This window comes from Pipra filicauda, unplaced genomic scaffold, assembly GCF_003945595.2.
Source record: "Pipra filicauda isolate LSUMZ 115617 unplaced genomic scaffold, ASM394559v2 scaffold27_size4233163_pilon, whole genome shotgun sequence".
NCBI classification, from domain to species: Eukaryota; Metazoa; Chordata; class Aves; order Passeriformes; family Pipridae; genus Pipra; species Pipra filicauda.
The window spans coordinates 696,442-709,823 of record NW_024104398.1 but is presented as its reverse complement, the minus strand read 5'-3'; the positions used below and the strand labels follow the sequence as shown (position 1 = coordinate 709,823).

General features: G+C 36.7%; 1 protein-coding gene across 1 annotated transcript in view; it reads left to right on the top strand.

Moving 5' to 3' along the window:
* The window catches only part of PPP4R3A (protein phosphatase 4 regulatory subunit 3A), a 45,692-nt gene that overhangs the window by 30,180 nt on the left and 2,130 nt on the right, over nucleotides 1-13,382 (top strand). Inside the window, exons 5-14 of the mRNA XM_027739998.2 lie at nucleotides 1,345-1,422; nucleotides 1,506-1,622; nucleotides 2,060-2,176; nucleotides 3,471-3,602; nucleotides 3,692-3,794; nucleotides 4,653-4,811; nucleotides 5,956-6,125; nucleotides 8,813-8,955; nucleotides 11,487-11,677; nucleotides 12,161-12,387. Of these exons, the coding sequence (XP_027595799.1) occupies nucleotides 1,345-1,422; nucleotides 1,506-1,622; nucleotides 2,060-2,176; nucleotides 3,471-3,602; nucleotides 3,692-3,794; nucleotides 4,653-4,811; nucleotides 5,956-6,125; nucleotides 8,813-8,955; nucleotides 11,487-11,677; nucleotides 12,161-12,387 (1,437 nt within the window). The remainder of the gene's footprint in view (nucleotides 1-1,344; nucleotides 1,423-1,505; nucleotides 1,623-2,059; nucleotides 2,177-3,470; nucleotides 3,603-3,691; nucleotides 3,795-4,652; nucleotides 4,812-5,955; nucleotides 6,126-8,812; nucleotides 8,956-11,486; nucleotides 11,678-12,160; nucleotides 12,388-13,382) is intronic.

Genomic DNA, 13,382 nt, shown 5'->3' with positions numbered 1-13,382 from the left:
TGTTGGGTCAGGTTAGGAGCACAGCACAGCATCAGACAAGAGGAACCGTGGCATATTCTAAATTTAGGGGTTACCTTACAGTGCGGTGAAATGCCTTGTAGGGCAGTAGCTCGTGGCAGCCTATTTTAGGTTTATCTGTGTTGTGCAGTGTCACGTAGAGATCCTGGATTGTGTTGTGGCAGTGTTATAGCAGCATTAGCAAGGTATGCTGTCGGAACTGAGGTATTCATTTTCTCAGCAGGGTTTCACGGTGAGCCTGGATGAGGTACCGAGTTATTCACAACATAAGAGAATTTTTGTGGATGTATCTGAAGTGCTTTCGTGGTTTTGCTTTACACGGTGCAAACATAAGCAAAGTGATTTGGGTTTCTTGCGCTGTGGCTTTGGGATGGAGAGATATTGCACATGGTGTTACTGACTTCACAAGAAAGAACACTGGCAGATTTCTAAAAAAATGTCTTCATATCTGATGTACAGGTATCTTTCTCAAGCAGGTGCTGTCTTTATTCTGTATAATACTGGGGAAAGGATGGCGCAGGGTTTATTTCTGTTTTAACAGTCTCCTACTTCTTAGGAGTGTAAAGGTTATGGAAAGCTAAGTATTGCTGCTTCTTTCAATCAAAATATAGATTTCTAATGTGTTTGCTGCTGTTTGTAGTTTTGCTAAGGTACAGCAGCATGGAAAATAATGGAACAGTTTTTGATTGCTGCCAGCCAGAACACCCAATAAATGCTGTATATAGTAGGAACAGTTGTTTTAATTTAGTTTCTAGAATTCAACCTTTTCACAGCATTGTGGGAGAAAGAATCTCACCCCGTTCCTGCAGCCCCCCCATCATCATGTCCTTGCTTTTGTTCTGCTGCAGAGATTTCATAACATTCCAAAGACATATATATATATGTGTGTGTGTGTGTGTGTGTGTGCAGGGCTCTGTGGGAGGTCATGTTTATAAATGTATGTAAACAGTTGAAGCAAGGATAGTGTGGTTTAAGGGGACAGGCATGTGACAAAGGGGAAGGAAGATAAAAAAGAAGTCATAGACGAAATGATGAGAGTTGCAGTAGAAAATAGAAAAAGGACAGCCAAAGGCAACACAACATATGTTGTAACCAAGAGTGAATTATTGGGGAGTGGAGTGGTGCTGAACATGATTGGAACTCAAAACCAAGATTCATATTAATTTGTTTGAAAATTGAATTAGAAAGCTGATACTGGTATGATTAACTACAGCATACAAGCATATGTTCTCTTAATTCCAGGAGGCATGGTTTAGAACTTTATGTTATACTTGGATGCCTTTTGATATTGTCAAATAAACAAATGGTATTGTTTTGCCTTTGTAGGAAGATGAAAAATTTCTGACAGACTTGTTTGCACAACTAACAGATGAAGCCACAGATGAGGAGAAAAGACAGGAATTGGTAAGAAATCTGTAAATATACATGAAAGGGACAGTTACCACAAAGGGACACCTGTATCTGACTGGTATATTCCTGGTTTTCAGGTAAATTTTCTGAAAGAGTTTTGTGCATTCTCACAAACACTGCAACCTCAAAACAGAGATGCATTTTTCAAAACCTTATCAAATATGGGCATACTGCCTGCACTAGAAGTCATATTGGTAAGTCATTTCAGTTCTATTTGTCATAACAATTTTGTTCATCTCCAGCGAGGTTTTTTTAAAAAGTAACTTCAGCACGAACTTCAGCAACTGGTTCTCTGCTGTGTTTGCTTCATTTGTCTTATCTTAGCTTGAGCTAAAGCAGTTACAATATTACATTGGCATTCTTCTGGTTTTGTTTTCTTATTTGCTTTCCTATCTTTACATGCTTTTTGGTGTACAGTTAAGTAAGAAAACAGAAGGGCAGCAAAACCATAAAATTTATTTTGCTCAACAATTGTTAAATGCACAGGGAAGCAGTGAGAGTTGACTCAGTTTTAGAATATGGTTTTAGCAATAATTAGGTATGACTTTTGAGTAAGAATTAAAGCTGTATGTTTTCTGGTTGCATTTAAGCCTTTCAAGGAAACATAAATGATTTTATTTGACTGTTCCAGGGTATGGATGATGCACAAGTACGAAGTGCAGCCACTGATATATTCTCTTATTTGGTTGAATACAACCCATCCATGGTACGAGAGTTTGTCATGCAGGAAGCGCAGCAGAATGATGATGTAAGTAGAGAGTCCCCAGAAATGTGTGTAGTGTTTTTGGAAATTACTGTTTTAGATTTATGACTCTATGATGACATGAGCCCTGGTTTTGAAGAAGTATGGGATATAGTCATGATGGTAACAGGACACTGAACTACAATGCTTTTAGAAGTTCTGTTAGTCAGGTGACATGAGTGTTCACCTGTTCACAGATACTTGTTGCAGGTTACCATAAACCACCATTCTGGTTAACATCAGCAGTCAGACAAGCAAAACAAAATGTTTTGAACAATGTCCTCCTTAAAATGTGAAATATAAATTTCAGTCTTGATATTGGCATGTACATGTGTTTTTATTTTACATATGAGAAACCTGTGTTCAGTTTATTATCATACATGTTGAAAGAGGAATTATGGCCCTGAATGTTTAAGAACACTTGTTGACAGATTTTCCAAAGATCCTCTGTAACTGATTACACATAACTAGTGGCAAGAAAGGTATTTCAGAGTGGTATCCAGTGGAGTGAAAATGTTGTGCTGCCTTTTCCACAGAGGAGATAGTTAATGTTTTTTTCTTGTAACTGCCAAAAACATACCAGAGAACAGGAAACTCCTAATGCTACTGCTTCTATACTGAAAGAAAGGGGACAGTGAATATTGCTAGTGGTTCCAGCCACTTGTGTCTGATGCCTGTCTTCTTCTGTGGGGAAGAGTGGTAACTAAGCAACTTCAGTTTAGGTATTCCTAAATGTAAATGTTATTCTTCATTTTCATGTGTTATTCTTGTTTTCTACAAATACATGTTAGGGTTATTTTTAGGTGAAAATAATTTCATCAAGTTCAGTAGCATTATGAAATTTCCTGTTGTATGTTTGTGGAAATAAATCTTTTGGTATGTGTTTTAAAGGGGGATATAAATTAAAACTTCTTTATTCTGAAAGTGCTTCCAGAAATCAGTTGAATTTTGAGACTGTTCAGGATGTGCCTGTGTGCTTTTGATCTTTTGATGTTTCAGTTCAGACTAAATTCGAAATTAGATTGTTAATTTCATTACCATTTTTAGTTGCTTTAAAAGTTTCCTCTTCACTGCTTGCATTCTTACTGTTGAACCACTGATCAGTATGTATCAGTGGTACGTAAAGTTAATTTGTTTTTCTTAAGTTTGGGGGTTTTTGTTTGGTAGTTGTTCACACTTCACAAAATTTTGCCAGAACACATTTTTAACCAGGCAGTAACCCCTTCAGAAGGTAATTTCAGATTTGGGAAAAGGGAGTAGCATTAGAATTGATTTTTGTCTTTTTTTTTTCCCATGTTAGGATATATTGCTCATTAACCTCATTATAGAACACATGATTTGTGACACAGATCCAGAACTTGGAGGGGCAGTGCTACTCATGGGTTTGCTTCGTACTTTAGTTGATCCAGAAAATATGCTTGCCACTGCCAATGTAAGTAAATACCTTGGAATGAAATTATATTTGGGTTTCTCAGAGTATTTGATGATATGTTTTACATGTGGGTTTTTTTTATTCTTTAGAAAACAGAAAAGACAGAGTTCTTGGGTTTCTTCTACAAACATTGTATGCATGTTCTGACAGCCCCTTTATTGGCCAATACTACAGAGGACAAGCCTAGCAAAGGTAATGAATACCTGTCAAAGGACATTTTCTGTCTTAAAGAGAGTCTCAGATTGTGTTACATAGTTCAAAGTAAAGTGTTGATTCATGATTTAGTCATTTGAATAATACATAAGCATAACAAGAGACCTGATTTATGAAGTGACATTTGCTGCAAATTTGGCTTCAGCAAAAATTAAAGTATTTTTATAGTTTGTGGGGACTCATGAGGCAGTTCAGTGACATAGACTTGTACACATGCATAAATGTTTTTTAAGGTCAGGGACTACCAGAGATGTTGCAACATTTCCCCTAAGAAGGTGTGCTGAATTTGAGGGTATTGTTCCTACATTGGGCTAAGAAAACAAAGATCAGTGATGAAGTAACTGTTTGTGCTGGCTACTAGCAGCAGTTTTTATCACAAGTATTAAAAGAGCCTGAGATATTTCTTGCATAGTAGTTTTGTTAAAAGGTATCATAGATTACAACTTTGGTTCAGACTTAGTCAAGGCACTGCATATGGGGTGATACTTTATGGTATAGATATGTGGACATCACAATGAGATTTGGTTAAATAAGCCTGACTGCTTGTGTTAGTGTTCAGTTCTGTACTCTTCAAACACCAATTTAAGAAAATGTAGTTGTTTCTCTAGTTTAGGAGGTTCTCTGCCATATCTGTATTTATAGAAAATAATCCATAACAAGCTTGTTCAATTTCTGTTTTAAAGACTAAACATATCCTGCAGCACGTCCCATAAACTGTCTGTGGGAATATACAAGAACTTGGAAATGTTTACCAGACTGCAGTTGGATATTTGAAGTTAGCTTCTGAAGGCACTATTCCAGATAAGTTTAATTATTTGGGTTTTGTTTCTATTCCAGATGATTTTCAGACAGCCCAGCTCTTGGCATTAATACTGGAATTGCTGACTTTCTGCGTAGAACATCATACCTATCACATAAAGAACTACATCATTAACAAAGATATCCTGCGGAGGGTACTCGTTCTCATGGCCTCGAAGCACGCTTTCCTGGCATTGTGTAAGTCTGAAAGCTAAGGAATAAACTAGTATTTTGTCATTTGAAGTTTTATGTGTCTTCATTCTGCTGGGAGAACACTGTTCATAGGTTGTGACAAGTTATGGCTGAATATGGAAATTTTCTCTCATTTCAGTGGAGAGGTGATTTGAAAAGATGGTATGTCAGTATTGAATATACTAAGAAAAGTGTTGTAAGCTTTGATATTTTTAGTAGAAGTTAGCAGAGGTACTTAATTAGAGATACAGCTACCTGACTGCATTAAACTGCACAGAAATTCTGTGTGCTGCTCTTGAAACTCTGATAGTTTCTTGACCATGTGCAGCTCAGTAATAGCAAAGCAGCGTGACTTAATTCTGAAGGCAAGTAAGAGATTTTCTCCATAATTCTGTTGTGCACATAAGAGTTAAACAAAGCCTTAAGCTGACTGAGGAGCAGTACCATACAGTGAGAAGTACCTTTTAAATTTGTAACTGAATAACCTGCGTTTGATTTTAGATCTTTAATAATCTTTTTCCTGTACACCTAGTTGCTAAGCAAAATGTGCTGCCTTTTAATGAGATCATACTGTACTTTCTCGTGATACATGGACATTCTCTCACTTGTATATGGTTTGGAGTTTCAAAAAGAGCTTCAAATAGTTTGTAAATTAAGCCTTTGCCTTATTATGTGTGTGAAGAAAAGGTCATTTATCAATTTTAAAATGAGATAGTTTGTATCCTAATCAAATAGAACTAATTAAATCTAATCAAACTTGCATTTGAATAATGGGAATGATAAGCACATTTCTCAGTTTTTTACTGAGAAAATATTTTACCTTTACCATATGTAATTTAAAAATCAAAAATACGCCTTTATATTAGTAATAAGATAGTTAAACAATACTATATTATTTCTTCAGTGAACAGAGGTAGTTTCATTTGTACAATTACGATGGAGGATTTTTTTATGCTAAAACAGATAAGTAATCCTCAACAGTGTAGTCAAGACTATAGAGAATCAGAGAACAGCTGAATGTATTACTTATTTCTGGTAATGTACGGCTGTGTACAAACCAGGGTTGTAAATTGCTCTAACTAATGCTGAGTAATTTTTGCATTTTTTTCTTTTAAATTTAAAAATTCTTCTGACAACGCTTCTGTTTCAGGTGCCCTTCGTTTCAAGAGGAAGATAATTGGGCTAAAAGATGAATTCTACAACCGTTATATAATGAAAAGTTTTTTGTTTGAACCTGTGGTCAAAGCATTTCTAAATAATGGTTCCCGTTATAATCTGATGAACTCTGCCATAATAGAGATGTTCGAATTTATCAGAGTGGTGAGTGCTGTTACATGCTGAAGATAATTACTGTATTGTTTAGTCTTGTAATTCAATTTCTTTTTGCTTTTGCCCTAAATTATGCTATCATAATGGAACCATATGATACGTATTTATATGAACCTTCTTTTCTATCACTATTACATATTCGTACATGTTCTTTCCTACATTTAAACAGTACTGTTACTTGAAAATTAAATTCACTTGATAGTGTACTCACAGTACCCAGATTTGCAAAGGCAGCACTAATCAAGTTTCATCATGCAAATTGGATGGACTTGTTATGTATGACAGAAATGTAATGTGAAACCAGTGCTACAAAGCCATCAAATTTAACTCTCCTCTGTAATGACAATTCAATGGAATATGGAAATATACAGAAGAGATACCAGTCTTTTGATTATATTAACAGAGTGCTACAAAGTCCCTTCCATGGGGAACCTCTTAAATATTCATACCAGTTTGGCTGTCTGTACAGTACTGTTTCCTCCCTGTTGTTTGCATCCAGATTCTGACAGATGCTGTACAGACTGTAAATGTGGTAAGTGGGGCCAAACTAGGGTGCAGACAGTTGTGGAGGAGTAAGTCACCAGGCCTTGTCACCTCTTGAAATCTTCAGTGCTGATCATCTCTTTCCTTTTTGAGTTGGAACTCAAGATAATTTAAGGCTGAGATGACCTGATAGTCATAGCAGAGTTGGTTGAAAACTGGTTTTGAAGCTGTGAAAAAAGTTAATCCATATAGGTGACCGTGATTTGTGCTGTGCTGTATTGGATTTGTGTGGCAAGGTTTTATTGGGTGGCAGCTAAAGGAGTGGCATCTGGAGAACCTGCTAGAAGCTTCCCCTGTGTTCAGTAGAGCTAATGCCAGCTGGCTCCAAGATGAATGTGCCACTGGCCAAGGTTGGAGCAGAAATTCCTTGAAGACCATGAGGTGGTAGGATGTCCCCCTGCAGCCCATGGCAGACCCCACACTGGAGCAGGTGGATGCCCAAAGGAGGCTGTGACCTCATGGGAAACCTGTGCTGGAGCAGGCTCCTGGCAGGACTGTGGCCCCATGGAGAGAGGAGCCCACACTGGAGCAGGTTTGCTGGCAGGATTTGTAACCCATGGGGGGACCCACAGTGGAGCAGCCTGTTTGGGAAGGACTGCATGCCATGGAAGGAACCCACACGAGAGCAGTTTGTGAAGAACTGTAACCCATGGGAAGGACTCACGTTGGAGAAGTTTGTGAAGGACTGTCTCACATGGGAGAGTGTGAGGAGTCCTGCTCCTGAGGAGGAAGAAGTGAAGGAGTGACAGAGACAATTTGTGATGAACTGACTGGAACCCCTATTCCCTGTCCCCCTGCATCGTTTGGGAGAGGAGGTAGAGAAAATCATGAGTAAAATTGAGCCCAGGAAGAAGGGAGCGGTGGGGGAAGATATTTTTAAGATTTGTGTTTCTTTTGCATTGTCCTACTCTGATTTGATTGGTAATAAATTTAGTTAATTTCCCCAATTCGAATCTGTTTTGCCCTTGACAGTAACTAGTGAGTGATCTCTCCCTGTCCATATCTCAAACCGTGAGCCTTTCGTTATATTTTCTCTCCCCTGCCCAGCTGAAGAGTGGAGTGATAGAGCAGCTTTGGTGGACACCTGGTGTCCAGCCAGGGTCATACTAGCATGTGTGGTCTTTCAATACTCCATGAGATTGGGTGCTCATTCTACAGATCATACTATGGGAAAATAAATAACTTTTTTTTCTTATCCACCTTTTCACACAGATATCGAGGTTGCATTACCGGACTACTTCTTGGTAGCTGTCAATAATTTTGTCCATTTTTTTTCATCCAAGTTTGTTTTTAAAGACAGCAAATTTTTAAAAAGCATGTTTCTGTTGTTATTGGTGTATTACCGTTTACAAGAGATGACTTTTAAGCACATAACCAAAAAGATTACTTTTAAGCACATAACCCTTAGTGGATGGTAATTTGGGTGTTTATTCTGCAGTGTATTTCAAGGGCTGTGCATGGTTAAGAAAGCAAAACACTGCAGAGGAGCAGTTTTCCTGCTGCAGTGTGCAGACCTGTGCTACTCTCAGCTGCGTAGAATGGCTTTGGGCAGCCACAAAGCTAAACTGAAACAGCAGAAGGGTTGGGAAGCTTTTGTAAAGGACCTTCACCAATACCGCATGGCCACAAAGAAAAAAACTTGATATTACGTTCTGATGAAAAATAGCTTTCTTGTTCTCGATCTAAACAAATGCATTGAATAGTTATTTTTACATAAGTAATTTATTTGCGACAAGGAAAGAAATAATATGAATGCCAAACCTGTATCTCGTAAACATGTTTTTAATTCAACAGGTACCAGTTAATCTATCAATATAAAAATATTTATAAGTTACAGTGGGAAAGGCATTTTAGAATTGGGTTTAGTATGGTTTTTTTATCGGGTTTTGGGTTCTGTCATGTGTTTTGAAGAAGACACTTCTAGAAAATTTGACGCTGTTTTGCTAATTAAATATTTGACACTAGATTTTTAACTGCAGTTGTATGCTTAATGCTAGTTTTTGCATAAGCTAATTAATACAGTGCTTCATATGGCATATTTTAAAATAATTTCTCATTTCAGTTACTTTTTATATTGTATTAAAGAAATTCATTTGAATGAAAGTAAGTCACTTTATATTTGTTCATTCCTGTAGGAAGATATAAAATCGTTAACGGCTCACGTAATTGAAAATTACTGGAAGGCACTGGAAGATGTAGATTATGTCCAGACATTCAAAGGGCTGAAACTACGATTTGAGCAACAAAGAGAAAGACAAGATAATCCAAAACTTGACAGGTAAAATGCACTCAATGCTCTTAATAGTATATTAATGTGATAATTCCCTTTTCAGAATATTGGTGGATTGTTCTCTGATAGTGGGAAATGTACATAATTTAGATTCCTGCTTGTATCTCAAGCATTGTCAAGTTTACTTGATTAAAAGTGGGATTTTCAAATGTGTTGCTGCAGATTTTTGATCAAATCAACCTTCAGCTAACATTAGTTGCTGGACTCTCAGTCATAATGCTTATTGGTCATATCCTAAACTTATGTACACTATTTTAATGAGGCTGGAAGCTACCGAGTATCCAAAGTTCATTTGTTTAAATAACGGATTTTCAATGCTGATTTGAATGATTGCTCAGTTTTGAATTACCATTCTGTGGATTTTTTCCTTTAAAAAATTCACGTCAGATTTCCTTTTATTTTAGTTAGTTGTGGGAGTAGATATTCAGATAAGCTCTACCAAAATGCCTGAGAAGTAGAACACATAGAGAAATTTTCAGAGAACACTTTTTTGTCACTTCTAGAGCTGCTGATGGAGTAAAAAGCAATCTGATGTAACACTTGAATCACACTTTCTGTTGCTTGCCAGAGCAAAAGTTCCTTTCCTTAATATACAGTAACCCAAGGTTAAAAGGCTGTCTAGTGTCATTAAAACAAGATAGACTGCTTGTGTGAATAGATGAGGTACTCCTAAGAATTGTTAGCAAGACCTGTTCTTGTTCTGCTGTCTTGAATTAGTTTGAGAAAACATTAAAAAATTAATCCTGATTAGTCCTACAAGGACATCTTAAAATCTCAGACTTTTATTTCCTGCCACAAGATTTCTTAACCAGTATTTAAATTTGAGACTTGTACAATTAAAATAAAGAGTATAAGTCTACATCTATTTTAAAATGTTGAAGCACTTCCAAGAGCATGTGTAGGACCTGCAGTTTTGAGTACTAATGTTTTATAGGTGAGATGATGTTATTTTGGCTTGTGTCATCTAAGCTTATCACTTAAACAGCTGTGAAATTCAAGCCTATGATTCTTACTTAAATTAATCCATGTGTTGGAAAGAACAGCCAGCTGTAATTCAGTAATTTCTATCCAGTATAGCAAGTAAAACATTAGTCTTTTCTTGGCTTCAGTTGAGCTAAGGGGGTTGTGTATAGTTGTGCTGCATGAGTTTATCCAACAGAAAATAGAGCTTCCAGAGGTCTGGAGCTCAGCCAGCTCGGTTTTTACCTTCTTCCTACATTGGATATAGTGGCTGCACAAGTCCTGTCACAGTCAATGTCATTTCTTAAGTCAAACCCCAGAAATATTAACATGAAAAAATAACAAGAATCTATTTACATATTTTAGCAAAGAATAGTTTGGTAAGGAAGGAGACCGACGTTTTGTTGGCATGGGCCATAAAAGTACTCAGAAGAGTTCCACTTAAGTCACAGTTTTGTGCTACTAGCAGAACTCAAGGTTAGATGCAGTGTAAAATGACGCAGGATGTATAGATCCAGATGATAATGCTGGCAAGCAACTTACTCAGAACTAGATTTATTTTTAAAAGTGTATTTAGCATTCTTATTAAATACCTTGCAATTTCCTAATCCCCTTCTTGCTTTTTCGTGCAGTCATTAATGCGAGACCCTTTCTCTAAACAGAAGGTCTAGGTTGTATTATTAACATTTTGATCCCAGTAACAGAGATTTTATGAAAAATATTAAATTTCAGCCAGTAAGTTGTGAAGTGCTTCATCAAGGGTTTCATGCTTCTGTTGGAAATTGACTGTTAAAATGAACATTTAGCAATGAAAAGAATGTTTTCAACCTCTCTTCCACTTCTTCTTCACCATTCTTCAAGGGGCACATCCCTGTCCCTCTGCTCCAAGACCATAATACAGCTTCTGTGAGAAAAGAGAAAAGGAAGGCTGAACTGAGATAAACCAGCACTAACAATAGATCAAATGGGGGTTGGAGTAGCACCTCATATCCAGGGCTCTGAAGAATGGAAAATACTGATACTGACCAAAAGTTGTAACAGGTTGATGTGGCAGAGAGAGATAGCTGTCTTTTTAATGTATCTGTTTAAAACTGGAGTAATATTTAAGTTAGGTTTTTATTTGATTTTCCTTGTTAACATGTTGGACCCTGAATACTGACAGATTACAAAGTATTTTCAGAGGAAAAGTCTATAATTTCTAAACTCTTTGTTTTACAACTTTTTATCAGTGCAGACTGGCAAACCAAGCCTGAATGCAACACTTCAGTGAGATTTATCAAAATTACTTCTAATAATACTGTTTATAAGCTACAAAATTTTGCACAGATAGTCTGAAAGTGCTGTTAGCAGAGTTGTACCGTATTTGATTTACATAGAAAAGTTTTTAATGATACTTGCTTTGAAAATACAAAGGTTCACATTACAGAATGATTTGCTGGTGGTTTTTATTGCTCTACAATGTATGTAGCTGTACACTGTCACTGTAACTGTGGAGCAGAAGTTTTATTATTAATGAGTTGATTTTTGAACCTAAACTTTTAAAACTTACTGTTCTGTAGCATGCGCTCCATTTTGAGAAACCACAGATACAGAAGGGATGCAAGAACCCTGGAGGATGAGGAGGAAATGTGGTTTAATACTGATGAGGATGATATGGAAGATGGAGAGGCAGTGGTGCCCCCTTCTGACAAACCTAAAAATGATGAGGATATTATGGACCCTATCAGTAAATTCATGGAAAGAAAAAAATGTAAGTGATGAGAAGATGAGTGCCATAACTTGTATTATTTTAGTCCTACTGCAGTGAAGGATTTGCATGTATTTATTCTGAAGCTTGTAGATTTTGAAATTGTGACATCAAGTTGGTGGAACACCCCTTTAAAACAGTTTTGTTATCTTTAAAAGCAGAACAATACAAAACGTTGTTGTTGATTTCTTAAAGCATTTCAGTGATCTTAGCTGATAGTTTTCCTGTGTTTTATTCAGGTTTATAATAAAAAATTTTCTTCATAATGTTCAGGTGATATCATTCATAGAACAAAAGTGTTCATTCCTGGCCAGTGGCAACAGCTAGTAGGTGTAGGTACAGTAGTATGGAAAAAAAGTCTATGATGACTCACTTTACTGAGTTGTACGTAAAGTATTAAGCCTTTTTCCACACAGTAAAGTGATTTGTAATTAAGCGTTTCATTCAGTAACTTTTGCCTTTTTTTTTTTCTTTTCCCCCATCCAGTGAAAGAGAGTGAAGAAAAGGAAGTTCTTCTGAAAACTAACCTTTCAGGTCGTCAGAGCCCAAGTTTCAAGCTTTCTTTTTCCAGTGGTACAAAATCTAATCTTACCAGCCAGTCATCTGCAAGTAATCTGCCTGGATCCCCTGGGTCCCCTGGGTCTCCAGGGTCCCCTGGCTCACCAGGATCAGTTTCTAAAAGCACATCTCAGATGGCAGCTATTACAACTAAGGTAATCTTCAATTAGGTTGACTTCACTGTTATAGAGTAGGAATTTTCTTAAGCATCTGTCTCACATTTGTGTGAATTCTGGCACGTTAAGCACCAATGGACTGTCTGGTTTTGGTGGACTTATTGTTTGGCCTTCAGCATTTTTAACGAGATCTGCCGTATATAGAAGAAATAAAAGATCTTTTAATGCCCAAACTCTTCAAGCAGGAAGCACACCGCTGGTTGCTCTTAGCAGTGATATTCACTGTGAAATACAGATAACACTTTACTTTTATTAAATTGCACAGGGATATTTGGCAGGTAAAAATACAGAAATATTTTGGAAACATGACCAAAAGTTTGCTAGATTCTACAATGTCCTGCCACACCCATTAAGATTTCTGCTCTCACCATTTTTAATATTGTTCAGATTACATAACTGGCATTTGTGAAAGAAAGAAATTGTATTGGGGATGGTTACTGTAAGGCAAAACAATTTTTAATATCCTAGTGAGACTTTTTTACCATTTAAACTAACATATAGCTTTGGTTTGGAGCATATTGTAGTAATAGAAGAAAGTCCCTTTAAAAGAGTATTACAGCTTGCAGTAAATATTCAAAACTAGCATTTTAAAGTACATTTTAGGACACTGTTGGATTTTATCAGATTTTTGGCTAAAACTATTTAAACCAAGTCAGAGAAATAGTGACTGGTGTTTTCTCAGCACAAGGGGGCCAGATGGGATAGTGTTGATATGGGGTAGTTCAGATAATGAACATTTATTTTCATAACACGTGTTTGCATTTCTGAAAGGTCAGGTACGTATACCACTTGTCACATAGCCTTGGAATAACTCTGATTCATCCTTGTTTTTTAATGCCACCATACTGCTTGTTCACCTAACTTCTAGTGAAGGTAAATGGCGGGTTAAGTTTTTTTCTTTCTTCTAATTGAACATGGCTTAAGAGTTTGTATTTGGATTGCCTTCTGTTGAAAACACTTGAATTAGAAGAGTT